Source organism: Paramisgurnus dabryanus, chromosome 6, assembly GCF_030506205.2.
Source record: "Paramisgurnus dabryanus chromosome 6, PD_genome_1.1, whole genome shotgun sequence".
Classification (NCBI taxonomy): Eukaryota; Metazoa; Chordata; class Actinopteri; order Cypriniformes; family Cobitidae; genus Paramisgurnus; species Paramisgurnus dabryanus.
Genome location: NC_133342.1, coordinates 11,420,599 through 11,448,539, shown reverse-complemented (window position 1 = coordinate 11,448,539; position 27,941 = coordinate 11,420,599). Strand labels below are relative to the sequence as shown.

The following is a 27,941-nucleotide window of genomic DNA, read 5'->3' as shown; positions in this document are numbered from 1 at the left end:
CGAGACATTTCAATAATCAATTCTTGTCACATTAAAAACTTTAGATTTACTGGAAACCAATCACTTAAACATTAAAGTGCCACACACGGTGTTATTTTCCATTTTTATTTTCTTTATTTAGATTTACATTATCCACTTGTTTTTTTATGGTCTGCGTGTGTGATGCCTGTAAAGTCCAGTCCTCTCTTGCTCTCAGTGTGGAAGAAATAATCAGATGCAAGAGAAAGGGAATGACAAACAGGAATGAGAGATGTGAGAGGGCTACATGGTGACGGCGTGGAGTTCTGATATTTATAACTTGTCGAGGAAGTTGTCGAGTGCCGGTATGCCCTCTTTCAAGCCCTTGCGTTTACGTGTGTCAGCGACGATCTGGAAGGGTTTGGAGGCGGGGTCTTTAGGATCTCCCTGGAGGATCTGCCAGTGGTCAAACACACACTGTGGGAAGGCCTGACCGCCGGTGTTTGAGCGCAAATCAGCTGTGAAACCTGCAGACAGCAAGACGACATAGGAATCAGATTGTGTTTACATTTGGGAAAAAAGATGCTCTGAAAAGCTTTAGTGCACATTGACTTACCGAAAGACTCATTGACAGGCAGGTATGCCTTGACAATAAACATGGGTGTTCCCATAACCTGAGACTCCTCAAACACGTGACCTCTCTTTCTGTTCAACACACCGTAGATGCCACCAACCACCTGCTCTGGGCACTGTAGTAAAAAAAAAACAAGACACAAGTGTTTCAATTCACATGAAGTGCTTCAAAAAGGTCAATAAAAAACAAGCAAGAGGCAAAGCTTAATTTTTGTGATGGATCGAGTGTTGACTCACCTGGATCTCCACCAGGTAAACGGGCTCCATGAGTCTGGGTTCAGCTGTGAGCTGACAGGCGTACAGGACTCTACGGGCTGTGGGAATGATCTGACCACCACCACGATGGATGGCATCTGTGTGAAGCGTCACATCGTGAACGTCAAAGCGGACGGCACGCATGTTCTCCTCACATAGTACACCCTGAGAAAAGAGAAATACACAATGTAAAATTACGGTCCTGTAGAAAGCGCTACATGAAAACATCAAAATATACAATCCCAGTTTCATGCTTAATGCGTTTAGTTTGGGATAAACGGTGTCTGTAGAGGTCTCAGATATTTGTGGTAGGGGTTATCAATCACAACATCAGAGTGGTGCATGATTTCTCATCATAGACCAGACACAGACAGACGTCAGCCACATCAGATCAACATTCGTCATGTAGTCACCTCTTTAGAAGCCCACTGGAAGCCTGCCACAACACTGTCCTTGATTTCATTCAGGTACTGAACTCCCTTCGTCACGTCCACCAGAAGATTGGGTCCGGTTCCGTCGGGTCCGAAGCACCAGATCTTACGGGCCTCGGTCACCTCCCATTCGTATTTGTCAGCCAAGTAACGGGCACGAGCCTTGAGCTCCTGACGGTTTGTAACCTCGCCCTTGTCGATGTCTTCAGCGAGCCCGTCGGGGAACGGCCTGGCCTTCATGTACAGACGGTTGTGCTTGTTGGGAGACTTGGACAAACACATCTGGTCGGATTCTGCACTGACCGTCTCTCTGTATGACACAACTGGGTCGGATTTCTTTTGAGGGAGAAAAAAGGATTAGCTACACAAATGACCCTTGCGCTTCTTTTATTAATGATAGAACTTTGACAAATGGTAAATTCAGCATTCAGAACTTAGTATGCAGACACTTTTAAAGTAGATTATTAAAGATGAGCAGGATTGTCTCACCTTGAGTGGAATACAAGCATGGTCCTCTTCCAGATCCTTAAGACAGATTTCCAGATGAAGCTCTCCAGCACCGGCGATGATGTGCTCTCCAGACTCCTCAATGATGCACTGCACCATAGGGTCGGACTTGGCCAGACGCTTGAGACCCTCCACCAGTTTGGGCAGATCAGCGGGGTTCTTAGCCTCCACCGCCACTCTGACCACAGGGCTCACGCTGAACTTCATCACACGCATGTTGTGAGCATGCTCGAATGTTGTAATGGTTCCGGTCTTCACCAAAAACTGGTCCACACCAACTAAACCCACGATGTTACCACATGGCACATCTTCGATGGGCTCCACGTAACGACCCATCATCAGAATGGTCCTTAAGACACAAACGTAACACGTCACTAGGCTGAAAAACATGAGATCATTCAACACGCACCAGATCTGATACGAACCTCTGAATGGGTTTGAGGTAGAGATCCTCCTTCTTGCCAGGGGAGAAATTTGGTCCCATGATTCGCACTTTCAGCCCAGTTGACACAATACCAGAGAACACACGGCCGAAAGCATAGAAACGACCCTTATCTGTGGTGGGCACCATTTTTGAGATGTACATCATGAGAGGAGCCTTCGGGTCACAGTTCTTAATACCTGTCGAGAAATTAAATACACTTCAGTTTAGCTTTCATTTACATTTAAAAGCCGAGTCACAGAAAGTATCCCAGAGTTGAAAGTGAGAAATGTTTCGTACCCATGGCAGCCTCATCATCACCAGGTCCCTCATAGAGAAGCTCACAGCGGTATTTCTGAGCGGTGACGGGTGAAGGCAGGTGGATGGTGATCATCTGAAGAAGAGCCTCTCCGGCGGGCAGCCAGCGACGCATGACGGCCTTCAGCAGAGGCTTGCCTTCCTTCTCTTTATCCTCAGTATCCAGCTTAATGTCCAACTTTTCGATCAGCTTGGCGGTTTCGTCCTTCTTGAAGTTCATGATGGCATCAAACACCTAGAGACAGGAAATGACATCACACGGTTATGTGAAGCAGACACACTTAAGGACTAGAGAAGGGCATCTGCTGTCAGGTTTGAGCACTCACCTTGAAGATGGGGTCCAGGATGAGCTGGGCGAAGGTGCGGGGCAGTTTTTTGCCGTCGGGGCCGTTGGCAGTCTTGCTGAATTTACCAGTGGCTGGATCGAAAAACCTGAACAGAAAAAAAAAAACATTGAGGATTGACATGACTGACTCAAGCATGTATAATGAAGTGATTTACTTGAAGTGCATCACTACAGAAGATCAAACCTGCAGTACTTTTATTCATTTAAAAATAAACACACTGATGATGTTTAACTCACCTGTCACCCCAGAGTTTCTTCATCATGTCCTCGACTTTCTTACAGCGCTCATTTGGGCTCAGCTGACCTTCACCTTTGGCAGCAAACTTGGCCACGTACATCTCAGCGAACTGTTTGAGAGTGAAGGCCCAACCGTGCAGACCAGAACCGAAACCAACGGTACCGATCACTGGATCAATCTAAAACAGCCACACAAGGACAGGAAACATGGCTAAATTAAAACAGGAACATGGAATAATGTATTACAGCAATCCCAGAAGGCATTGTGACTAATCTGGTCTGTCATTTGAAACACATCATTGTGCACTTCACATGAGGAACACAATGAAAGCAAAATGCATGAGTGACCATCAATGAAAAGCATTGGAGATCAGTCACTCATGACCTCAGATTTACAATGCCACCTTTGAAGGCAACCGTTTATGTGGGTAGTAAGAAGCTGTGCAGGTCTCAGATCATGTGGTTTGTTGTTGTCCATCAGCACATCAGAGTGGTGCATGATTTCTCCTCATAGACCACACACACAACAGCACTACATCACACATTAACACTGCACACGTGTAAACCCTCACCATGATGTTTCCCATGGGTCCGCCTTCATCCTCTCCATAGGTGGAGATGATCACGTTGACGTTCTCCACGATACGCTGGAAGGTTTGGAACAGCTCCTCGGGTTCCAACTGCAGCTCCAGAAGGGCCCGGTCCATCTTGTTCATCATCAAAACCGGCTTAATGCGCTCGGCGATGGCCTGTCTCAGCACCGTCTCTGTCTGCACGCACACACCTGACAGACGGAAATCACGTCACATGTTAAACGTTTACAAACGAACAGCATGCATGTGTACCATCGGTCAAAGCGACAGCAATCACAATTAAAAAGATGAAAAACATAACATACCAGAGACGCAGTCCACAACAACCAGAGCTCCATCAGTGACACGCAGAGCGGCCGTGACCTCAGAGGAGAAATCCACGTGCCCAGGAGAGTCGATCAGGTTAATAAGGAAACCAGATCCATCCTTGCACTGTTTAATGAAGGCCATATCGTTCTCGGTCAGCTCGTAGAACATGGAGATGGCGCTGTAAGAGACAAGAAAGAGCCGTCATATACAAGCATATTCACATCTGGACTATCAATCACTCTAGTGAGCAATTTATTTTTAGTGGTTGCATTCTGATGCTAGACTACACCACAATCTCATCCTCTGATCACAGTATAACCTTTGTACGCAGATACAACAGAAAACTGACGTGTTGACATTACTTAAGGGGTAACACGATAGGGCAAATCACATGTATTAAACAGTGACTGATAAATGCAGGTTTGACTGCGTAATGTCCATCAAGTGATCTTACGTTGATTTGATGGTGATACAGCGCTCCTGCTCATCTTTACGTGTGTCAGTGAAGCGGGTCTCTCCGGCACGGGCGGAAGCGATGATTCCAGCCTTGGACACCAGAGAGTCGGTCAAAGTAGATTTCCCATGATCCACGTGCGCAATCACAGACATGTTACGGATGTTGGACTTCTTGTCCATGATGGCACGGATCTGGTCGACTGTGAAGTTCACCTGCACAAAGAGAAACACACAATTATACAGTGACTCAATGAAAGGCACCGAACAACAAAACAAAACACCAATACACATTTACACTTCACGTTATTCAATCAAACAAACAAAGCAGGGCTAGTCAACTGATGGCCCGCGAGCCAAATGCGGCCCTCCAATCACCTTCATCAGGCCCATCGGTTATCTTTGGCCAATTTAAGCATGTTACTTTTAAGCCCCCTTTCCACTGTACATGACAAATGATGGCAAATAAACCGGAAGGAGAGTCAGAAAGGTTTAGGGTGGGGTGTATAAACATATTGGTAGATTAAAGGCTCTTGCGCTGGAATGAGCTTCTCTCCTATGTTGACAAAGATTTACAATTAAACTGAAACTTCGTTACGACTGCCACTAGGGGGCGAACTCTGACAGTCGAATCTGAATGTAGTGTACAATGGAAATTGACTATCTTTAAAATATGAAAAAATAAACATGAAGTGCTGTTTTAGTCATTAGGAGATGAAACTATAAATACTTGAAATATAACAATTTATGAGTTAAATTAAGAGCTCTACATGTTTGATTACTTTCACTTTTTGTGCAATGTTCAACATTCGGCTCTTACAATGTTAAAAAAAGAAAATGAGTGTTCAGTAATTAAAAGGCAACATGTATGCATTTTTTTTTGAAAATGCATGTTTTTTTTAATATATGACTTAACAAAAAGTGAAAAACAATGCAAGTTATAACATGTATAATACACTTAATAGGTAAAAAAAGTAAAAGAGGGTTAAAGTTTGCCCTGCATAATTTACAGTTTTAAAATCTGGCCCTTGAAAAAAAGTAGTTATAACTTAGTCCCCGGATATAAACCATACGAATGGCCTAAATTTCTTACAAAATATACAAGTTTAACAAGGCCGTTTACCAAGATGCGGCTGCATAATGTCCAGTTTTCTCTTAGTCATATCATGAGATAAACCACTCCTGTGCGGCAGTGACGTCACCACGTTGACAGACAATATAATGTATATTTTAGCAGGTGCAAGCGCCTTTTGACGGCATACCGGTTGGATAAACGTTAACAATAAGAGGGCATGTGCGTGATGTGACGGCTGATAATTGAACACGCGGCATACGGCAGCACACGTGACTGCTGTGTGCCGGTGCGGCCTACTGAACACACCTGCGCGAACACAACCGGCAAACCGATCAAAAATGTACAGAGACCATCGCGACCGATATGAAAACTCAAGGCAATCAATAGCGTAGTTAAAACAATGCGATAACTGTCTGAGAAAGACGAATAACGCATTTTAAAATCATTTTCGCCCAACACGCGATAACTTACACAATACGTGGCACATTGAGCTACCAGGCTAACCAGGCCCGACCTGACAAGAAATAAAAATAAACCCTTAAAACTAGATACAACTGCCGGTTGAGTTGTTTCTGTAAATGAGAAATAAATCTTCCAAATCCCTGTGACAAAACGAGAAGCGCGTTATGCGGGTTTTTAAAATTCTCGGCGCTGCCATTTTGTTCAGTTGTTAACCGCTCGCCGGCCTCATCACATTCACATCTCTACTTAAATCCAATTTAAACCGGAAAATAACCGTATGGAAAACTCCATCGACTACCTACATAACGATATGGAAAGGAATAACGGGGATAATACGCACCATTTTGATGGATGTTTCGGGATTCACTCAGCACTGATTTTATAACAGGGCGCACGCTGCCTTCCGTTGGTGGGGACAGGCAGGGAGAAGGACGCGTAGACGCCGCGGCTCGCTTTTATATTTAGGCGGAGGCCGCGAACTTAACGTCATGACGTCACCACGTACGCGCAGTCATGTTTTTGCCTTGGAAATACAGCAGCTCCCCCTAATGGCGTGAACAAAAGATGCGCATTGGTACAGGATGAAAGTACATTTGGGCGAAGAAAGTTCAGAGACGACATAAATAATAATAACGAGAATTGTCAGGTCTTTATATAAAATGAATTAAACACCTAAAAATTTCATTTAAATACACAGTATAAACATCCAATAAGACACAGACTATATAACACTGTTAGCTATGAATACTTGACACATTTATACAATGACATAAGATCCGCAGGAAAATTAACCATATTTTTTTGGTAACTATTGGTTTTTGGTTTATACTACAAATGGCAAAACCATCGTTTTACTGGAGCAAACCATGTTGACATACAACAGCTAAAATACATTCAATAAACACACTGACGTATAAATATTATATTAATAAAAAATACAGTTATCAAAAGGGATATCATAATTTTTTTTCATTCAGTGTGGTTCAATTATGTGTTGTATTAGTAGTAACTTATTGTTAGTCGCACTAAGTTAACTTGTTAACTGACAGTTGCATAATAAACATTTCCTCAAAAAATGAATGCAGTTGCTTAAAAAAACCTTAAAATTGAAATATGTATGTAAAGGAACTTATTTTCTTACAAACATTTTTCAGCCGAGCTTCATTAAATGAAACACCAGCGCAACCCGTGCTGTTATTCACTAAGCATTTACGTCCATTACAGTCCGTTACGTTCAGTTCCTGTGATCAGCTTACGGTCTTAGCGTATTACTCACCGCTCTGCAGGGTAGCTTTTATCATTTGGGTCCAGTTTGGGTGTTGGTGAGTTACACGATTGTTATCATATGTGTTTGATAAACCATTTTGTTTGACGTTTAATCTTAAAAAAGTGTAAATAACAGTGAGCGAATATTCTTGATCTTGAATTTTGTGTAAGTCAATCCTGCTCTGTGTATTGAGTCAGTATCATCATGATACAGTGATGTCATTTCATGACAGTAACTTGGGCCACACCATGGTATTTATACAGGACGTTTCATATAATAAATACCATGGCATATGTGCTGAGAATAGTTTGCTGCTCTGAACAGTTTCAATCTTTTGTCAGGTTATTATAAATCAGATGTTGTGTTGTTTGAGCAGGTTAAGTTTCAATCATGGCCAAACGCAGAATAACCCAGGACACATTTGATGCTGTGGTCAGAGAAAACATTGAAGAGTTTGACATGGAGGGCAGTGAAGCATTGAATGAAGCTATTGAGCAGTTTGAGTCTCAAGGTGAGTGACTTACAGTGCACAATTAAACCAAACCAGGAGTTATTGAGATTATCTCAGGGTGGGTTTTATTATGATTCTATAGATATGTTTTTTTGTGCACCTTGCATGTTGTGTGTAAAATAAATGAAACTAAATGTTTTTGGGTAAATGACATGACAGATATGTTTTTGGTCCAGGGGGCAGTTTGTACTGTAAAAATAACTACATTTATGACATGTGTCACTTTATTTTGTAAATCCTATTTAGTTTAAATAGATTTTCAGTATTGTTTCATATTAAATACTCATTTTTGATTTGGTATCAAATTATCAGTAGTTGTTGGGATGTAAGGACAATTGAAAAAGCCATCAAACTTATCTGTCAAATAGACAATCATTGGTTGTATCACCTGGGGATATTTAAAATATTACATTACATCCATATTGAAAAAATATATAAAAAAGTTATTAGGACCTTGTTTTGTCATTAACCCCCTTTGCTTTACATAACACAATATCAAAGTTTTGTGTCTTTTTAAACTATAGGCTGGGCGTACTGATGATCTGTATTCATTCTGTTTTAAATGTGATGGGAACTTAAAATTGATCACATAAGATCTTGATGTAGTTTGTAGTAATCCTGTCGCCACACATCTGCATTGTGACAATGTAGTGATTTGGTTTTTCTTTAAAGGTGTGGACCTCAGCAGCATCATTAAAGCCATTCCAAAAGTTTCTTCTGAAGAAAACACAGAGGAACAAACTCATGAGGTTCTGAAGGTACATCATCTTCATTCATGTTTTAGGAGATGTGTTTTTGTTTAACTGACCTCACTACAGTTTGCTAGAAACGTTACAGTTCAGCTCATTTTATTTTGATGTTTTCAGGCTTTAGAGTCACTGAAATCTGCATCGTCCACATCGCTGCTGGATGATCTAAAGCTCTTCACCCAGCAGTGTTCACTCGGCTTCGCTCAGAGATACCTGGCAGCACAGAAGGAAGCGTATCCCACAATCCTCGCTTGTTGTCAGAGAACTAGGGAGGAGAAAGAGAGTCTCTCTGTCGCACTTGAAGCACTCTCGGCGCTTACGGACGGCCAACCCGATCTCCTGGACGCGGAAGGACGGGAGTTTTTGATCAGTACTTTAAGCGAGCACAGGACGGACCCCGCTCTCACCTGTCTGTGCATTCGTATCGTGCGGCACTTCTGTCTGAAACATGAGAACAACAGACAGGCTTTGGTCAAGGCGGGTGTGTTGCCGCTGCTCACCGCAAGCATCACGAGCCACATGCAACGTCCCGAGGTCGTGAGGGAAGCCTGTGGCGCGCTGAGGATCATGACCTTTGATGATGATGTGCGTGTTCCTTTTGGTCAAGCCCATGAACATGCCAGGATGATCGTGATAGAGCAAAACGGACTGAAGGTCATTGTTGAAGCAGCTAAAGGTGAGATAGAAACAAGGCATTGTGTTTGTTATACTGTTTTGTCTGTTTGCTTTTAAAGTGCATGTAATACAGCTTATTATGAATAAGATACATAATGGCGAAACAACATATTACGTAAAATATGACACTTAGAAAATGACAAAGATGATCAACGACTACAAATAAATCTTAATTTAGGCTACATTATTTGATAACTTAAGTGTTAAATAAAGACTTGATATGCATATATTCTGTTTGTATACATGACATCAGATGTGTTTATGTGTTTATCTCAGCTCATACGGGGAACACGTCAGTGCTCAGTGAACTGTGTGCCACTTTGTCCCGACTAACGGTGAGAAACGAATTCTGTCAGGACATCGTTGACCTGGGAGGACTGCAATTCATGATAACATTGCTGGCTGACAGTTTAGACTGTCAGGTGAGTAACCGATCATCTAAATTTTCAACATTTATCTGAAAAAGAGAACCAAAGACGTTGTTGCATTGTGAAATCGAACGCCTTGATTTTGTTTTTAATCAGGAGCTTGTGAAGCAGGTGCTTAGTGCATTGAAGGGCATCGCAGGAAATGATGACGTCAAAGATGCCGTTGTGAATGCGGGCGGGGCAGAACTCATCGTCATGGCCATGAACCGCCACATGTCCAATGCACAGGTATGGTTTATATTGTGAGAAGCTCTAAAAATGAAGCAATGGTTGTTTAGTGCACCTCAATAACGCATCATTCAAAAGTCTCGTATGTTCAGTTTTTATGAATATGTTTCATTAAGTCTGAATTACCCATAAATATGTTGTCAGGCACACACACAACATTCAGAGCTGCTAGAAACATTATATTACAATGAAACTTGAATGTTTGAACAAAGTAAAAACCCAGACAAAGCTTGCAGCAGGGGCGTCATGCACCAAAATGTTTTTTGGGGGCACAGTGTGCCCAGCTATCCATCATATTGTAATCATAATTATTAACATCAATTAAACATTATATATGCCATATTCTTGTAAACTACACAGGCACAGAAGCATTTTATTGCTATTTTACACATTCTTAAAAAACTATGAAAATCGAGCCCAAACCCCAGGCAATAATGATAAAAAACAGAAAATGTTTTAGAAACCAATTAATAAAACGATATGAAAAGAGGCGCTGTATTAAGTTAACGGGAAGGACTGGCGTATCATATGCATGCAAAATTGCAATTTGGCCCATGTATTGCACGACTTTTGTCATTGCGTGCTATTTATACGCATTTCATAAAAATGGGGCTTTGTACACAGTTAATCTGTGATCGTGCGCAATGAAGCACAGGATAAGCCGCAAAAATCTCAGAAAAGTAAAGAACTGATCATATTTTGCCCATGAAACAGATAAAAAGATGCTTAATTAATTTTAAGGCTGCATGCAAAATCCACTTGGCTCAAAAATCTGAGGGGGCACATGAGGGGGCATGATGCCTCTGGCTCACAGTAATAATGTCATGTGAGAGATGTTTGTATGTGTAGTGTAAAGTCTTGTGTTGTGTTTGTGATGTGTGTCAGGTGTGTGAACAGGGATGTGCTGCACTGTGTGTTCTGGCTCTGCGTAAACCCAATAACTGTAAGGTCATCATGGATAGCGGTGGAGCTCTGGCTGCCCTGCAGGCTATGAAAACTCATCCAACTGATGTCAATGTACAGGTAACACAGCACCGTCGACAGCTATGCTTCTGCCATTTCACCTGTAAAATACCTTTACAAAATAATCCCTGTAATGTACATTATAATATACTTATTTCTGTGTGACACTAGGATGAATGTTTACTTATGTTTCCGGGATGTTTTACTTTATGAAAATATTTCCTTAAATTTTTCTCTGTATCATACTGTGTGGTGTTATGAACTTCTCAGCGTTGACTCGAGCTCTGTTTTAGAAACAGTCGTGTATGCTGCTGAGGAACCTGGTGGCTCGTACACGTGACTACAGTCAGATGATATTGGAGATGGGAGCGGAGGCGCTGATAACACAGGCTTTGGCCGCTCACAGGGACTGCGATGACGTGGGTCGAGCCGCTCTCAGAGATCTCGGCTGCCAGGTTGAACTGCGAGAACTGTGGACGGGCAAGAAGGGAAGTCTGAGCCGTTGAATCCCGGCTTCATTCAAACATTCACAGTGAAATCATGGAGGATAATTGTGAATGACTGCACTTAAACATCTTACCAGTAGTAATACTGCAGTATGTCTGCTGTTAGACCACATGCTTTACATGTTACTGTGTAAATATGCTTTTTTATTGTTTAGTATGAACATTTGATTTGGTTTATTTATAGTGTGTAGCGTTGACTTTATTCAGTCACACATGACACACTGCTGATGTTTGTAAAATGAAATAAGTCATTCAGAAGTGCAGTGCTGGATTGTCACACTGTGGCCATTTTTCACTTAATATCAAATTTACCCATAATCCTCTCTGCTGGTTGTTTCATCTGAACATTCGGTGCCGTGAATAGAAGTTTCTTTGTATCTGTTTTTTAATATGCATATGACGAGTAATAAAGCCCATTATGTGTCTCTTAAATACATGTTGCTATAACACTTCTTATTCTTGTAAAATGAGTTCAGATTCATTTGATGGAAGATGCTTAGAAACATTTTCTTCATTACAATGTTGGCAAATTTAAATTAATAGTCTTATTATAGTAATGGTAAATGTAGTATTTATTGTTATCATTTCATTTTTACTCCTAAAATTGTGGTTGTATCAGTAATGGTAATACCATGGTATTGTATGATCACCTTATTCTGCTCTTCTAAAGCTCATGGTTTCATACTCACTATATCATACTGATGATAAAATGTAGACCTTATAGCCAGTGTTTTTCTTGTAGCCAGTGTCCCTTGATAAAGTAAAGTAAGGGATTACTCAGTAATTTAATGACAGTAAATACTGTATATGGACTGTAGATAGTGGATTTAACATCAACATTTAAAGTCTAAGGTTAAAATGCATGTTTTTTATGAATCCTTCTTACTTTAAATACTTTTAGTGAGTTAATAATATTAATAATGGTACCACTCAATTCTCACTATTAACTGGTTGGTTATTAGGATTAATATTACTGAGATATATCTGTTTATTAATACTTAAATATACTTTATTAATACTTAAATAGCACATATTAATAATGCTCTGCAAAACCTTTTTCTACATCCTTTATCCTACCAATACTTCAACTTAACAACTACTTTACTAAGTATTAGTAAACCATAATTATGAGTATATTGAAGCAAAAGTAGTTAATAGTTAGTTAATAGTGAGAATTGGACATAAAGAATAATTTATGTACTTTATATGATTTATTCCAACCGTTTCAAGACTATCTTTTTATATTTACTATATAGGATTAAGAAAGTAATTAATAAGTAATTAAATACTTTTTGGAGGGAGTCATTTTTAGTAGTAAAAAACTACATGATTAAAGATATAATTAGTAACTAGTAAATAACTACTTTTTTGAGTAACTTACCCAACACTGCTTGTAATGCAATGTTAGTCACTTTGGCTAAATGTAAATGCATTCTTATCCATGATGCTTCTTTTAAAAACTCAGCATAATGTGATGGTATTACTGAGGTACTATATGCAAAGCACTATGGTAATGCTACAGTATGATACTTCAAAATATATACTGTCATACTGTATAATTACCATATTCATAAGGCTGTTATGAAATAATACCATGTCCAAAAGCATGGTAAAACAGGTAAATTTATTATGTAATTATGAACATATTTTTAAAGGGGACATATTGTGAAAATCTGACTTCATGTTAAAGTGCTATAATTAGGTCCCCAGTCCTTCTATCAACATAGAAAATGTAAATCATCAAAAATATCAACCCAGTAACTTAGTTTTGGTAAACCATTCTCAAGCATGTGAAAAAAATAGCTCAATGGAATGTTGCTCCCCTTGTGATGTCAGAAGGGGATCTTACTATAATAACACTGCCCCTTAATCTGCACTATCCAACCACGGCACTGACACTTAGTGCAGATAAATAGAAAAATAAGCACAGCACAACTGAGTTTCAATTTCAACAAACCACAATTATGGTGATCAGGCCTCACGAAAATTAACCATGGTTTTACTACAGTAAAAAAAAAAACATGGTTACTGTAGTAAAACATATGGTAACCACAAAATAGCCATATGGTTTTGCTAATAGTAATCAATACACAAAAAACATGGTTACTAGACTTTTACCACAAAATATACATGGTTAATTTTCGTAAGGGAGTGTTTTTTTTATTTTATCAGCCCATTTGCGTTTGAAAGGACACACCCAGTGGCAATTTCAACATGTTATAATACATTTTCTGGGGGGTATTTTGAGCTAAAACATCCGTAACATATGAACTCTGGGGACACAAAAGACTTATTTTACATCTTCAAAAAGTCTTGTGAAATGTCCCCTTTAAACTAAGAATTGATTTAACAGGGTGTGATATCACAGCAGCACATAATACCATGGTATTGTAAACTAAAAGCTATTGGTTTGCAACCCCCCAGTTAACCCACAAAAGAAAAAGAAGAAGAACTAAAAGCTAGTAAACGCAAATCATACACGAAGAAGAAGCAGCTAGTAAACGCCCTGTAGACTCGACGCCCCTCGAACGAGCCTATCGATGGCAGCCGGCAGGCGCGCTCCGCTCTGGACTACAGATCCCAGAATGCACCTCGGCCTCGCCCTTCAACGCCCCGTTCGCGCGCAGCTCCTCTGACAGCAGGCAGCGTGAAATGTGCAACTTCATGAGTTCAAAGTCATGCAAGCAGTCATGAAAGTAAAATTAAAACGAGTTTGTGTAGATCTACACGCGAGAGTAATGTGAAGTATGCGGGTTTATGTGCAAGTTAATAGTTTTTTATAAGTGGACGAAGACTGGAGTTTATCAGTTTGATCACTATCTGTGTGTTTGTGATGTAAGCGGTCAAACAGTCGTCAGATCTGTGTAAACTACTGAAGTTCGGTGTTTTTGTCGTGATTTTAAGTGTTGAGTCTCAACAGGTGTTGTCAGAGGATCAGGTGAGTAGAAAGATGTTTTTAAATGTCATGATATTTGTGTTGTTGTGCTAACAGGCTAAGGCTAAGCACTTTGAGATGTGTGTCATGAGTTCAGCTGTGTGTCGGAGTTAAATCGTTGTTTTCTTTCATTCATATAAATGATCAGATGATTGATTCTGCAAGATAGATAACAGAAAGTTGTGGTTTATTGGTGTTGGCTTGTGTTTGCGTGGTCAGATATTAACATCTCGATGTTTACCACATAAACATTTCCATGAATAAGCAAACATTTTGGTTTAGTGGTGTTGACTGTGGAGAAAATACCAGAATTCACACGTCACGTGCCCTTATCTTTAACTTCAGCACAGCTGTATAGTTGTGTGATTTGTACACCTGTTTGTTGTCATATTAGTAGTTAGTCTTATCAAGTAAACATGAGCTCATTTATTAATGCATACAGTACAACAGTGTAATGTTACTCTAGTTAAACACTAGTGTGTGTGTGTGTGTGTGTGTGTGTGTGTGTGTGTGTGTGTGTGTGTGTGTGTGTGTGTGTGTGTGTGTGTGTGTGTGTGTGTGTGTTTGTGTGTGTGTGTGTTTGTGTGTGTGTGTGTTAATGCTGTCACTATTTATTACATACTTTACCTTTTGTTTGTGTGTTTTCTTTGGATTAGTCACAAAAGGCTTTTAGTGGTGTGGTCATATGATACTCATGATGAAACTTTTGTCCTGCTTGAACACAATGTGACAGAAGCACTTAACTGCCTTGGCAACCTAGTCGTAAAAACCCGTTTAACCCTTGAAACTACATGCATAAACTGTTTAACCAAGTCATTAATATTAACCCTGGGTTAATGTAATTCTGGATTATCTTGTTCTGGTGATAATTGACCATGGTTTAGTAAATCATGTCATGTTGAAGTCAGGTGTGTTACTGATGTTATGGTGTGTATATATGCTTAACTACCGGTTTAATAAATGCAGAGTTGACTGTAAATGAGCCATAGGCAGGTGTGAACACAATGAATTTACTTCATTTTCTGATGCAGAATGGCTTAAATAAGACTAACAGTATTGCACTTGCATAATCTGAATAACAGTTAATGTGTGATAAAGAACTGTGTGAAGGTTTCAGTTATGTGGAAATCTGGGGATTAACATGTTTTGGCAACTCCAGATTTAACACATTTAACAACCCTTTTCATTTTGAAAGAGAAATTAGCATTACTTTTAGGTCTGCTGAGGTCTTGCTTTTCAATGATGTCATCAAAGGTTGTGTAGTTGTGTTTACAAAATCAACAACTTCAGCAACATTTAAGTCAACCGATACAACATCTTTAAACTTCAGATGTAATGTATTTAATCTGTTGTGGTCTATAAAGAGAATGTGTAATATAGCCTGTAGTGTTTTAAGGGCGAGTCCCTGTGAAGGTATGGGATGGTTTGTTCAGGCGTTCGTTGGATTGAAGTGTTGGATTGAATAAGACCTTTCACCCACAGAGACTCTGGTTACATCCGATCTGTCTGATCATGAGAACAGAGCTCACAACTCAACAATATACTGACAGTCTGACATCATTACAGTCTTTATCATTATTCTATAAAATCATTTTCAACCCAGTGGATTTTACAAAGAAGTGCAAGGTTTGTAGTATCATGCAAAAATTCATAGAGCTGCCTATTGATTCGTTTACAGAATAAAAGTTTTTGTTTACATATTAAATGTGTGTGTAATGTGTATAATAATTATGTATATATAAATGCACACACATGCATGTATATATTTAAGAAATATTTGCATGTGTATAAACATTTGTACATTTACATATCATTTATATCATATATAAATATAAATATTTTTATATCAATATATTTTTTCTTAAAATTATGCATACATGTGTTTGTATTTATTATATATACATAATATTTGTTGATGTACTGTGTATAATAATTATGTAAACAAAAACTTTTATTCTACAAACCAATAGTCGTGATTAATCATTAAGTAGCCCTAAAAATTCAAGCCTTTCATCAATCCCTACTTTTTAAAACACTGAAGATCACTGATTGGTCTGAGAGAATCATTACTACCAGGGTCAAGCTAAACGCAAGATTTATTGTTTTTCCTACTATGAAAGTGTATGCAGTTTGGTTACAAAAATATCTTCATACATGTTCATCAGAACAAAAACGTTTATAACAAGATGAGAGTGAGTAAAATGATGACCGAATATTCATATTTGAGTGAATTATCCCTTTAAACTATACACATTTTGGATTGTATGATGAAGTTCAATTGCATTGGCCGATATATCAGCAGATATTTGGATATTTTTTATGATTGTTTTTCAGTCAGCAGATCGATCTTTTCTTAAATGATTTGTTTCTAATGAGATAAGAGACTAAAGTCAACAGCTGACAGACAGTAAAATGATCAATCATCATTTATTTTTTCATGACGTAACACAAAACAACACTTTGGCATGTAGCATAGTTTTATTTAGACATAAGCGTGTAGTGTTAGATCTTAAAACTATTTACCTTACCTTACAAACAATCGCACATCACGTGACTGCTAGTTCGGTTTAGGCCTGCATGCATATTTAATTTTATTTGTACAAATGTTTAGCAAATAAGTTTCAGCCAATTGGTCAATATCGACAAAAAAGCACTAGTTCAAAGCTGGGTTAGTGTATTGTTAGTATTTCCCAACACATCTCGTCCTTGACTGCTAACTTGACTTTTAGTGTTTCTTAATGTCACAGTGGTTTTAGACAGTAATAGACTAAATGAAGTGACTTGTATTTATTTGGCAGTGTTGTTCAGACTCTTGACCGTGAGTATTATTAGACGTGTGTGTGACTCTTTTAGATGTTATTTGATCCAAACACTTCTGAGAACGACTTTCTCTCCACACATTAGATCTGCTGGTGTGATCCAGTCAAAGTTTCATTTCTCTTCTGCGTGAGTGATTTGTATTTCATAACTAGTTGTTTAAGGACACGTGTGAGGTTTAATCATTATTTGTCTTTAATGGTGAAGGTGTCTGGTGATGAATATGTTAATAAACAGAGACATTACATCCAGATCACAATCACCACATTGTAACTTGCCCGATCGGGCCAGTGTTTCACCCTCAGTCACTAAAATATATTCTCATCAATCTATATTATTAAACATCTTGGAAGCAGACATTTACTTGGGTACATGTCTGTTGTATATGTATTCAATTATATTTGACTTTTGAATAATTATTTTCAAAAAATGTGACACTGACATTTTTTTATTGGGGCCAGTGAAAATTTTGGTAGGATAAGTGAAACCTGAACCAGTATAAAAAATGATTTGTGTTGAGCCCTGTATTTTATTATTTGATGTGTTTGATCTGAGGGTCTGACATGATCTTGACAGGTTTGAACACTTTGCAGATGATATTTCAGCGAGGTCTTGTGTTATTATGTATTTACAGGTGCTTTTCTGATCGCGTGCGCGAGTGTTTGTGAGGCCTTATGTGAATGGATCAGGTCAGGATGGGTAATCCTGTTCATGAACAACAGGGGGCGCTCACACAGGGAGAGGTGCTGCCACGCCCCTCCTCCAGCCAATCAGAGGTAAGAATGATTTCCTCTAATCTGCCCACTGATACACAGGGGGCTCTTCATAGTTTTGCGTAGGTCCTACGGTGTAGCATCGACGTCATAGGCTACACGTCGCTTTTCATTTTTACTTCTGCTTCTTCATCCGCGTGCACTTACACATGTAGACCGCTAGTAGTCAGTATCCACACGTGTTACCCACAGTAGCAGTGCAAATAGAAAGCAATTTTTCTTGCTGTTTGAGTTAAATCACTCCTCAACTTGGCCCATCTTTGTTTTTGATCTTACTGTTGCAAGCAGAAAAGCCTATGAAGAAATGAGACGCAGATTTTTTTTCTAGTGGCAGTGTTGCTATGCACAACTATAAAACTGGCTTAATACTGTTTCATTGAACAAGTTGGCAATGTTTCGATATAAAAATCTTAATTGATTAAATAGGCAACACTTTAACTACATTAAAATTAGCATGAACTAACAATAACCAATACTTCTACAGCATTAATGAAGTCAATATAAATAGGCTAAGTTTACTACATTTATAAATGACAAGTTGTAAATTACATTTGATAAGACACTTTGAGCTAACGTAAACAAACAATACTCACATTCATAAAGTTGCTCACTGGTAATGTTAATAAATCAGTTGTAATTGTAAGGCGTTACAGACGTTTGTGCAAAAATAAAAACATCTTGATTTACATACTGGTGTGACTTTATATATCTGTATAATTCATCTGTGGGACATTAAAGCAGGTGTTAGACAGAAGGTTTACACTACTCTTCATATATACATACAGTACTAATGTCCTAAATAGAACCAAACACTTAAATTTGCATTATTTCAGTATCTTATATCTGTAATGTTTTCTGTTTTCTTCTTGAATGTATTTTCTGTAAAGCTGTTTATAATTGAGAATCATTATAGAAATAGATATGAATTGGTTGAATGATAACAGAATGGTTGAATTATTATTTAAAGTTCAGGGTCAGTAAGATAAAAACAGACTTGGGTGTTTTTAAGGATTAATGCAGAAATAAAAGCAGTGTTTGTTCAGACGTGTTCAGGGCTCGGCTTCATTCACATTACAGACAGATTAATAATGAAATGATGTTTCTTTTACAGCTTATATAACAGGTTTGTCTTCTGACCTGTCTGTCAACATCATTTTAAAATCAAATTTTTCCAAAGAAGAGTGCCAAAACTTCAATCCATCATCATCATCATTATATCTGGATCTAAAAAGATGATACTCCAAAATACCAGCAGTCTTCTTTTATTAATCATATTGGTGTATTGTGATTATAGTCATGGTTTAAGTGTGTTTTAGTCACATGTTAATGTATTCACACGTTTAACAGTATAGCTTGTCCTTTTACATTTTATTCACCTTTATTGCCTCATGAACAACATCTTCTTTGTTTGTTGTTGACTCAGTAAACTCTGTTTACTTCTTTTCAGAATGAAATGTTATCATTTAATTACTCACCTTCATGACTTATTTAACATGATGATGATGATGGTGATGAATTGTAAATTTCATGAAATCATGAAATGTAAAATAGCGGCTAGAATTAATGTGACCCCATGCTGGCAAACTGAGTCGGAGGAGCAAATTTTCCAAAATGAGTTATTTATATTTTGAGGTTCTCTATTAAAAATGCTTTAAATGATGTATGATATGTTGGAATCTGACAAACAATGACAGAGCTAAACCTGTTTGAAGTTAATTTTGAGAAAAATCCTGTTAAAAGATTTTTAAACAAAATCACTACATTACCTTAAAATCACAGTAAAACTAATACATTTAAGTCAGAAAGTCTATAACAATATCTATACATGTTCAACTTTTTTCTTTCTTTTATTGTTTGATTGACATTGAGAACAGACAGTTTTAAGATCTACTGTACTGTAATGATCTAATATAATCTTACACATCACAACAGTTAAGCAAACATTCACTTAATACTTAACAGATTATATCTACGTGAATTATTCTCAAAACAGATATTTATAAAACTGTAATTCTGCGTAAATGTGTCCATGCTTCAGATCTGTCAGTCAGCACAAGGAAGATCGTTTTCATGTCTTATCGCTCTTAATAACTCTTTTAACATCAAGCCGAAACCAAAATGTCAGAGGTGCATGTGGATGGAGACGCATCATTGTATTAAGCATTTAGGACAATAAATCTCTCAGAAAACACACAAATAAAGATGAGTTTAGATGTTTAATCATTATTTAGAGCATTGGGATCACTAGACGAGGGTTTAACCTAGCTTATTTTTATGAAAACCTTAATTTAGACCAAAACCAACATTTATACTTTCTTTAACCTCTAGCTCAAAACAAGATGGTGGTCATTAGACTCAGTGATTTATATGTAATAAAGTGTTTTTACAGTACGGTATGTTAGTGTAAAGAGCAGTCACGAGTTTGATGATGATGATGATGATATGGTGGTTGTTTATCATTCATATCTAATAGTGTTTGTAGTGTTATGAAGTCAAACTCATCTCTCTCTGTGTGTGTGTGTTTATTTGTGTAGGGTTTACACCAGGGTCGAAGGGTTCTTAACTCTTTACTGTCAGGAGCGCTTGCAGGCGCTGTGGCTAAAACAGCCGTCGCCCCTCTGGACCGAACTAAAATCATCTTCCAAGGTAAGAGTTTCAACTCTTAATGAATGACTGATTTATTATTATAAACCACTACACACACACACGCACGCACGCACGCACACACACACACACACACACACACACACACATACATACACACACACACACACACACACACACACACACACACCAGGAGTAATCATTTATGAACTTGATGTATTTCTCTTTCTTTTCTAGTGTCATCAAACCGATTCTCAGCTAAGGTGACTGCTTATGAGTTTGTTTTCCTTGATGATCTGATCATTATTTTATCTGTCTGTCTGTCTGTCTGAATGAACATTCATATGTTTGGTGTCATTAACTCAAACAGGTTTGTTATGTATTTTAGGAAGCGTACAGGTTAATTTACCGCACGTATCTTAAGGATGGATTTTTCAGTCTGTGGAGAGGAAACTCGGCCACTATGGTTCGAGTGATCCCATACGCTGCCATTCAGTTCTGTGCTCATGAACAGTACAAGAGGATTCTGGGACGGTATTACGGCTTTCAGGGCAAGTGAGTAAAATCACACAGATATTCAATGAAGACATGAACATTAAAACCTGGAAATATACTGAGTGTTGTGATTCACGTGCATGTCAAAGGACAATTCTTCTTATCTCCAATATTACAAAAGCACAATTTAATTGTTGAAGACTGTAATGACTGGAGATGTTGATCTGTGTCTCTCTCTCTCTCTCTCTCAGAGCTCTGCCTCCTGTACCTCGACTGTTGGCTGGTTCACTGGCCGGCATCACAGCTGCCATGCTTACGTACCCGCTGGATATGGTCCGTGCACGTATGGCTGTCACACCCAAAGAAATGTAAGACTTGTGCTGACATCATGACGTTGTGATGTCACACTGCTGCTGATGTCATTATACACACACTTATGTAGACCTTTTGCGAGTAGACGTCACAGTTACGTCACTGCAAGCTGTGCGCGTCATGTGGTGGCAGAAAAACATTGGAAATGAATTAGACACGAGTGAAACGTGCAAGATAATTCACTAGAAAATATTGTGCTGTTACTGTAGGTGTCAGAATAGGAATGCCAAAAAATAGATGGCCTTTATTTTTATAAAATACCATCGTCAAAGGCACCATTTGAAAATAAACATAGGTGTTTGTGTTTGCAGTAAGCCCTTAAACGGAAAGACTGGGGTGATGAAACAATTTAACAGATTATTACAATGCATTCTTTAGCATCTTTAAATGTCTTTAAAAGTGTGGTTGCTAACAAGTTGATAGATGGGACCACAGACGTTATCGGGAACTTTAAACTTCATCACACTTGAAGATCTCAAAAACAACAAATCTTAACAAACCTTCATCCACAGAATATTTCATTATGTTTTGAAATGTGTTTAATAAAGTTTGAAAGAGCTGTCAGAAGCTTGGTGGTGATGACATTGATGTGGTGTCGTTTGCTTGTAGCCTAAGGTTCGTTTTTCATTTCTAGTAAACACATTTTATTTTGAAGTTGTGTAAAGATTATCTTGTCAGACAAAACGTCAAAAAGTCCAAAAATCCCAAAGTCTATGTGATAAATGAATGAGCTTTTTGATCCCTGTGTCACTCATATTATATCATTGACTTCATGCTTGTCCTGAACTTCAGTAGAGATTAACAGTGATGTGTTGAATCCTCAGGTACAGTAACATCCTGCACGTGTTTGTCCGAATCTCACGTGAGGAGGGATTGAAGACGCTTTATAGAGGATTTACTCCCACTATATTAGGTGTCGTACCGTATGCAGGACTCAGTTTCTATACCTATGAGACCCTGAAGAAACTTCACACAGGTAAAAACCCACACGACACATCAAGACTTTTAAAATAACTCATTAATATGAACTCATTTAATTTCAATCTGATGTTAGTTTAGTTTTATAAATGTAGTTTAGGTATGAGGTTTGCTTTATATCTGTAAATTACCAACTCTTGACCCTTTCATGCACACCAGTACTGTGTGTGATATATTTCATAAACTTCGGTCACATTGTCCTCTCTCTCTCCTTGGTTTCAGAGCGCACGGGCCGTCCACAGCCGTACTCATACGAGCGCCTGGCATTCGGGGCATGCGCGGGACTGATCGGTCAATCCGCCTCTTACCCGCTGGATGTGGTGCGCAGGCGCATGCAGACGGCGGGTGTCACGGGTCACACGTACGGCACCATCGCGGGCACCATGCGGGAGATCGTAGCGGAAGAGGGCGTGATCCGCGGTCTCTATAAGGGTCTGAGTATGAACTGGGTCAAAGGTCCGATCGCCGTGGGCATCAGCTTCATGACCTTCGACCTCACGCAGATCCTCCTGCGCAAATTTCAGCTGTTAGGTTATAATGCACGATAGCGGCGTGGAGACGGGTGGCCGCTATTGAAAGTTGAGGTTCACAGATGTAAACCTGATGGAGACTTCATGGAGTTTATATCAAAGTATCAGATGACCTCGTAGAGACGCGCGGGTGACATCATAGAGACGCGCGGGTGACATCATAGAGACATGCAGGTGACATCATAGAGTTGTCCAGAAACAGAGACAAAACCTTTTATTGTTTCTTTTTAATCTGAGCGTATGCTGCCAATGAACAGAAGAGAAACTGTGTGACGTGTGGTGTATAGATGTGGATTTTCTCCTGCAGTTGTGTGTGTTGTGTTTGTGTAGAGATGCACTGAATGTCAGTGTTCTGGTGACCACAAACCTTTAGTCCTGTAAGTGCAATATTAATAGTGGTGAATGTCTCTCTGGACACATGTGACTGAATTCAGATCAGTGTTTCCCTTTGTGTGAAGATGATTCCATCTGTGGAACATCAGGGGCCTTCAGAAAAACTACAACTGAACTTTACAACATGTGTGTGTGTGCGTTTGTATGTTTGCTTACACTTGAATATTCTATGTGAATAATAAATCCTACTTTGACAACTGTTAAAGGAATAGTTCACCCAAAAATAAACATTGTGTCATTATCTACTTATTATCTAGTTTTTTTTATTCTGTTGAGCACTAAAGAGGATATTTTGATAAATGATGGTAAGCACCCAGTAGACTTTACCCATTGACTTCCATAGTAGGAAAAACAAATACCTTGGAAGCCAATGAGCCCAACAACTGTGTGCTTACCATCATTTATCAAAATATCTGCTTTTGTGTTCAACAGAATAAAGACATTTCTACAGGTTTGTATCAACATGACGGTGAGTAAATGATGACAGGACTTTTATTTTTGGGTGAATGATTTGTTTTGCATTGTGTCATTATTGTCATGACTGTAAAGATGAACATGTGCTGGAGATTTATGTTTATTGTCATGAAAATAATGTCACATTGTCTAAATGGCCTTCAAGCACGCAGTGTCGCATTGGTTTTCTTTGATGAAATTTGATGAGAAGATTGACACTTTAACTCTTTAGTGACTAAACCAAAGGAAGATCATGTGCCCTGTGACAGAGATATAACATTGTTCATATATATATTGAGTGTTTGTGTGTCTCTACCCTCATCCCTTGTAAAGCTCTGTGTGTTTGTTGTATACACAACAAAATAATTTGTCTAACTCATGTTTTGCTTTCAACCTGATGTCAACAGGTTTGTGTGTGGGTTAGATTTAGGGTGTAGTTAAAGTCATTAGGACTGCAAAACTATTAATCGTGACTAAACTAATGTATGTGTGTGTATAATAATGATGTGTATATATAAATACACACATGCATGTATAATTTCAATGAAAAAATATATTTAAATATCAAGAGTTGATATAGTATAAATTATATATAACTATAAACATGTATAAATATATTTGTAAATATTTCCTAAATATATGTACATGCATGTTTGTGCATTTATATATCAATAATTATTATACACAGTAAACACACACACACATATGATGTAAAACTATTCTGCAGACCATTAGTGGTGATTAATTGTTTTGCAGCTTTTAAAGTCATTATCCTGATATGAAAACTGATGTGTTTATCAGAGGTCAACACCATTAAGAATGATCTTTCTCAAGAGATTACCTTCAAACTTGATCAAAAATACCTGAATCTGATCATCCAGGTGTTTGAACTGAACTCTACAGATGATGGTGAGTCGAAGGTTTCCTCTGTAATTGTGTATATGTACTGTATGTGTGTACTGTATTTGTGTATATGTCAGTCACGTGATCTATATGCTGCCTGTGATGTGTTTATAATCCTTAAGTGCCTAAGGAAACTATACATATGAACAAACTGACTTTATCTCCTGATGATGTATTACTGTTATGAAGACTTCAAAGGGAAAGAGCGGTGGTATCAAATATTTGGGTCAGGTTTGGTCTTAAAGGAATAGATCAGCCAGATGTGTCAATTCTGTCACTTTCATCTCATTTTAAACCAGTACTGAATGTCTTCCTTAGTCAAAGCTGTCTCTGAAGATCCTCTCTCTGTTTACTGTGGAGTCAAGAAATATCTGAACATTAAAAGGTGAATATGAGACAAAAGTGTTGCATTTGATTTTTCATCTGTTTTAACAAACACAATGTATCAACACAATGGATGTGTATTTTAATTCTTCTATCTGATGTATTCAATCTCTTCACACATGATAAGCAGTGATTGTGTAGTATCGGCAGTCTAACACACATGTATGTCAGGATGAAAGGTTGTTGTTGTTGTTGTTGTTTGTTGGTAAAGCATGAACATAATGTTATTGCCTCATATTCATCTTATGAATGTCTTGACTCACAGCAAACAGAGCAGTGATGTTTGTCATTCTTATTTGTGAATGATGACAGTGTTTATCTTGGAGTTTAGTATTGATGTTTTATTTACAGTCATTTTAAAGGTCAAACTTTAGAGGCAGTATTACAGATTTAACCATTTGGTCATTTAGATATTTTTATATGATGTGATCAAGAGGAATGAATGACAGCCTTTAATATTGCCTAGAAACAAGATGTAATCTAATGCAACGACGTTACGTTCAGAGAGATTTAGTAGTGACTGAAGTCTAATGATCATTTCTGGGGCCACAGTATTCATTATTCATATGTGAAGAATATCATCTCTTTATTATTTCATAAATGTTTTTAAAACCCTGATCCTGTACTAACCAGACAATCACACAATGACTTTAATCCAATAGTTGCCCTGAAATGCATTTAAAATATTAAATAACGCAGTATAAAAACATTGATCCTTTTCATTTTGAAATTAAAGATCTGATGGCACAATTGAAACTTAATCTAAAATCCTAAAGATAACATGAGTTAAAATTTAATTGTTTTCTGAAAGTAGCATTTATTTGTGATTTAATACAAGATTAAGATAACCTGCGGATATGATGTTTGTGGATCACACAGTAATGTTTTGATTAATTAATTAAGGTTTAAATATATCTAAGGTACTAAAATCTTTTTGTTTGGAACATCAAAAAACAAATGTACAATGTTTTTGTAAATGTTGTGCCAAAAGAATGTACATTAAACTAATAATGTTGTAATAAAGTTTTGCTCAGTTTTATTTTTTATTGCTATATTTAAACAGGGTTCAGTAAAATATTCAAATGATGTGAATTAAAAGCCCTTTATAAACGACATGTCCTCTAGATGGCGCTATGTATTCAATGTTTGAAAAATATTTTATAACAACGTAACAATGAAATGTAACTCTAATATTTTTATTAATAATATCATTTATATACAAAAACAAACAAACTTTAAAGTCTTGTCTGCAGTAAAGCTACAGAACATGTTTACCTTTGAAATGTGGTTTGTTTCACACACAGTACTGTCATGGATCTCAATGTTGTTCCTGAATTTCTGTCACTGTGTAATTGAAGGTATCTCAGTTTGGGTTTATAGGATTCAATTCTTTACCCAGAAGTTTTTTGTTATAGCCTATAAAATGTTATAAATTATTTAGTTATTGTTTATCATGTCAAACAGATTTTGTGTGTTTTGATTTAAGTTCCTCTCAGAAATACTTTTTCCTATTCAACTTAAATTCTGATTCTGAAAGTCAAATGAACAAAACCACTGAGAAGCACAAAAGTGGTGCTGATGCTGGATGTGGGCGGGGTTAACTGATGGTTGTCATAGAAACCCGGATCTGTGTCGATGTATCTGCATGTATTCAAATAACAGAGCACCATCCACTGCACTCTTGACTCTCTCTCTCTCTCTCTCTCTCTCTCTCTCTCTCTCTCTCACTCTCACTCTCACTCTCTCTCTCTCTCTCTCTCTCACTCTCTACATATACCATGATGTTTTTTGGCTTACTGTCTATCACAGGAAGTGATATCACAGTAATGGATCATGCAGCTGATTGGAGGATGTCAGAGGCGCGTGTCCAAGCTGAAGGTAAATGTATTTTTATTTTATTATTTAAAGGGCCAACGCAACAAACATTTGAATAGAAATGCTACTACATTTAAAAATCATTTAAATAGTAAGTCATGTTTTCATATTAATGCTTAATTCTAAGATTGGTTTAAAATATTTAAATCTGTTTTCAAATGAGCCATTATAATCTAAAATCCTATTTAATGAGAATTATTAGCAAACTAATATTTCCTATACAGAAGAGATTTCATTTTTCTTTTTTTCTCTTTACCAGTCAAAATCATGTATGATGTAGGTCTGAAATGCATTTAATCAGTTTGTATTATTTTAGGACGACATTTTGAAATATAAATGTGTTATAAATGTGTGCATGTATATGATGACTGATTTTTAGGAAAATATAATGATTTCCAAAATTATATAAGAGGCAAAACTTTTGGCAAAAAATTAAATAGACTATATTGTATTGTGCAATTATAATTATAACACAATTTACTCAGTATTCACGCCAGTGTTTGATTTTTGAATCAGATCAAAAGAATCGGCTCAGAGAAACGACTCTGTCTGATACAATATTTTCTTACATTCCCCTATGTTTTCATAACAACTTAAAAACAGTTGTTTATAAAGTGCTTTAGTTTATAATAGTACATTTTCTAAGCAATCGAGTCAGTTTATTAACTTAAGCACTCAACACATTATTATATGAAACTATTCCTATAAAAATGATGAAGGGTTAGGTTAGGTAAACTAGCTGGACAAAAATGTTGTTGCTCTGTGTGATGGCGTATAGTAAGCAAGATAACATACTGTATAGGCTAGGGGAAAAATCTATATTTTATATGTTTCATAATAATAAGCATATTATAGCCTTAAATGTATATTTTGCACGTTTCTCCTCTTTTCTAACTTGTGCACCTGATGGACCTTATGTCGTGGAATCTGTAAAAATAGTGCAGCATCGTGCAGACTACAGATAAGAGGATGAGAGGAGAAGCATTGTTCACGACTTTCTGTCCCAGTAGTTTACTTGATGATGTCATACACACACTGACACACTGCCCAGTGATGATGTCATACACACACTAACACACTGCCCAGTGATGATGTCATACATAC

The 27,941-nt window shown here is 37.7% G+C and overlaps 3 protein-coding genes across 5 annotated transcripts; 2 read left to right on the top strand and 1 right to left on the bottom strand.

Moving 5' to 3' along the window:
- Positions 1 to 93: 93 nt before the first annotated feature.
- Positions 94 to 6,473, bottom strand: eef2b (eukaryotic translation elongation factor 2b). The gene is made up of 13 exons (XM_065271277.1): positions 6,339 to 6,473; positions 4,463 to 4,677; positions 4,005 to 4,186; positions 3,679 to 3,890; positions 3,107 to 3,285; positions 2,850 to 2,955; positions 2,506 to 2,758; positions 2,210 to 2,405; positions 1,767 to 2,133; positions 1,260 to 1,613; positions 829 to 1,011; positions 575 to 707; positions 94 to 485 (listed from the first exon to the last, which is right to left on the bottom strand). The coding sequence occupies exons 1-13, from the start codon at positions 6,339 to 6,341 to the stop codon at positions 292 to 294; spliced, it is 2,577 nt and encodes an 858-aa protein (XP_065127349.1). The 5' UTR covers positions 6,342 to 6,473; the 3' UTR covers positions 94 to 291.
- A 748-nt stretch (positions 6,474 to 7,221) lies between these two features.
- armc6 (armadillo repeat containing 6) lies at positions 7,222 to 11,757 on the top strand. 3 transcript variants are annotated; one of them, XM_065271285.1, is made up of 8 exons: positions 7,222 to 7,320; positions 7,642 to 7,776; positions 8,449 to 8,534; positions 8,643 to 9,201; positions 9,477 to 9,622; positions 9,725 to 9,856; positions 10,742 to 10,879; positions 11,119 to 11,757. In XM_065271285.1, the coding sequence occupies exons 2-8, from the start codon at positions 7,656 to 7,658 to the stop codon at positions 11,323 to 11,325; spliced, it is 1,389 nt and encodes a 462-aa protein (XP_065127357.1). In that variant the 5' UTR covers positions 7,222 to 7,320; positions 7,642 to 7,655; the 3' UTR covers positions 11,326 to 11,757. The 3 variants fall into 3 exon arrangements, with proteins under 3 accessions (XP_065127357.1, XP_065127355.1, XP_065127356.1); XM_065271283.1 differs by having other exon boundaries at positions 11,113 to 11,757; XM_065271284.1 differs by having other exon boundaries at positions 7,247 to 7,320; positions 7,639 to 7,776; positions 11,113 to 11,757.
- Positions 11,758 to 13,937: 2,180 nt separating this feature from the next.
- slc25a42 (solute carrier family 25 member 42) lies at positions 13,938 to 24,973 on the top strand. Its single transcript, XM_065271293.1, has 8 exons — positions 13,938 to 14,263; positions 17,712 to 17,853; positions 20,385 to 20,496; positions 20,692 to 20,717; positions 20,843 to 21,009; positions 21,201 to 21,317; positions 22,146 to 22,297; positions 22,522 to 24,973. Exons 2-8 carry the CDS (start codon positions 17,758 to 17,760, stop codon positions 22,845 to 22,847), a joined length of 996 nt encoding a protein of 331 aa, XP_065127365.1. The 5' UTR covers positions 13,938 to 14,263; positions 17,712 to 17,757; the 3' UTR covers positions 22,848 to 24,973.
- The last annotated feature ends 2,968 nt before the right edge of the window (positions 24,974 to 27,941 follow it).

What these genes read in the sequence shown, in the direction of transcription:
- eef2b (XM_065271277.1), bottom strand. An exon ending in TCCAGTGGGCTTCTAAAGAG is followed by an intron (nt 1,012 to 1,259) that starts GTGACTACATGA and finishes CTCTTTTCTCAG; the next exon opens with GGTGTACTATGTGAGGAGAA. An exon ending in TTTACCTGGTGGAGATCCAG is followed by an intron (nt 708 to 828) that starts GTGAGTCAACAC and finishes TTTTTACTACAG; the next exon opens with TGCCCAGAGCAGGTGGTTGG.
- armc6 (XM_065271283.1), top strand. Translation starts at nt 7,656, where the DNA reads ATGGCCAAACGCAGAATAACCCAGGACACATTTGATGCTGTGGTCAGA. An exon ending in AAACTCATGAGGTTCTGAAG is followed by an intron (nt 8,535 to 8,642) that starts GTACATCATCTT and finishes TGATGTTTTCAG; the next exon opens with GCTTTAGAGTCACTGAAATC. An exon ending in GCCACATGTCCAATGCACAG is followed by an intron (nt 9,857 to 10,741) that starts GTATGGTTTATA and finishes GATGTGTGTCAG; the next exon opens with GTGTGTGAACAGGGATGTGC.
- slc25a42 (XM_065271293.1), top strand. Translation starts at nt 17,758, where the DNA reads ATGGATCAGGTCAGGATGGGTAATCCTGTTCATGAACAACAGGGGGCG. An exon ending in CAAACCGATTCTCAGCTAAG is followed by an intron (nt 20,718 to 20,842) that starts GTGACTGCTTAT and finishes TATGTATTTTAG; the next exon opens with GAAGCGTACAGGTTAATTTA. An exon ending in GCTGTCACACCCAAAGAAAT is followed by an intron (nt 21,318 to 22,145) that starts GTAAGACTTGTG and finishes TTGAATCCTCAG; the next exon opens with GTACAGTAACATCCTGCACG.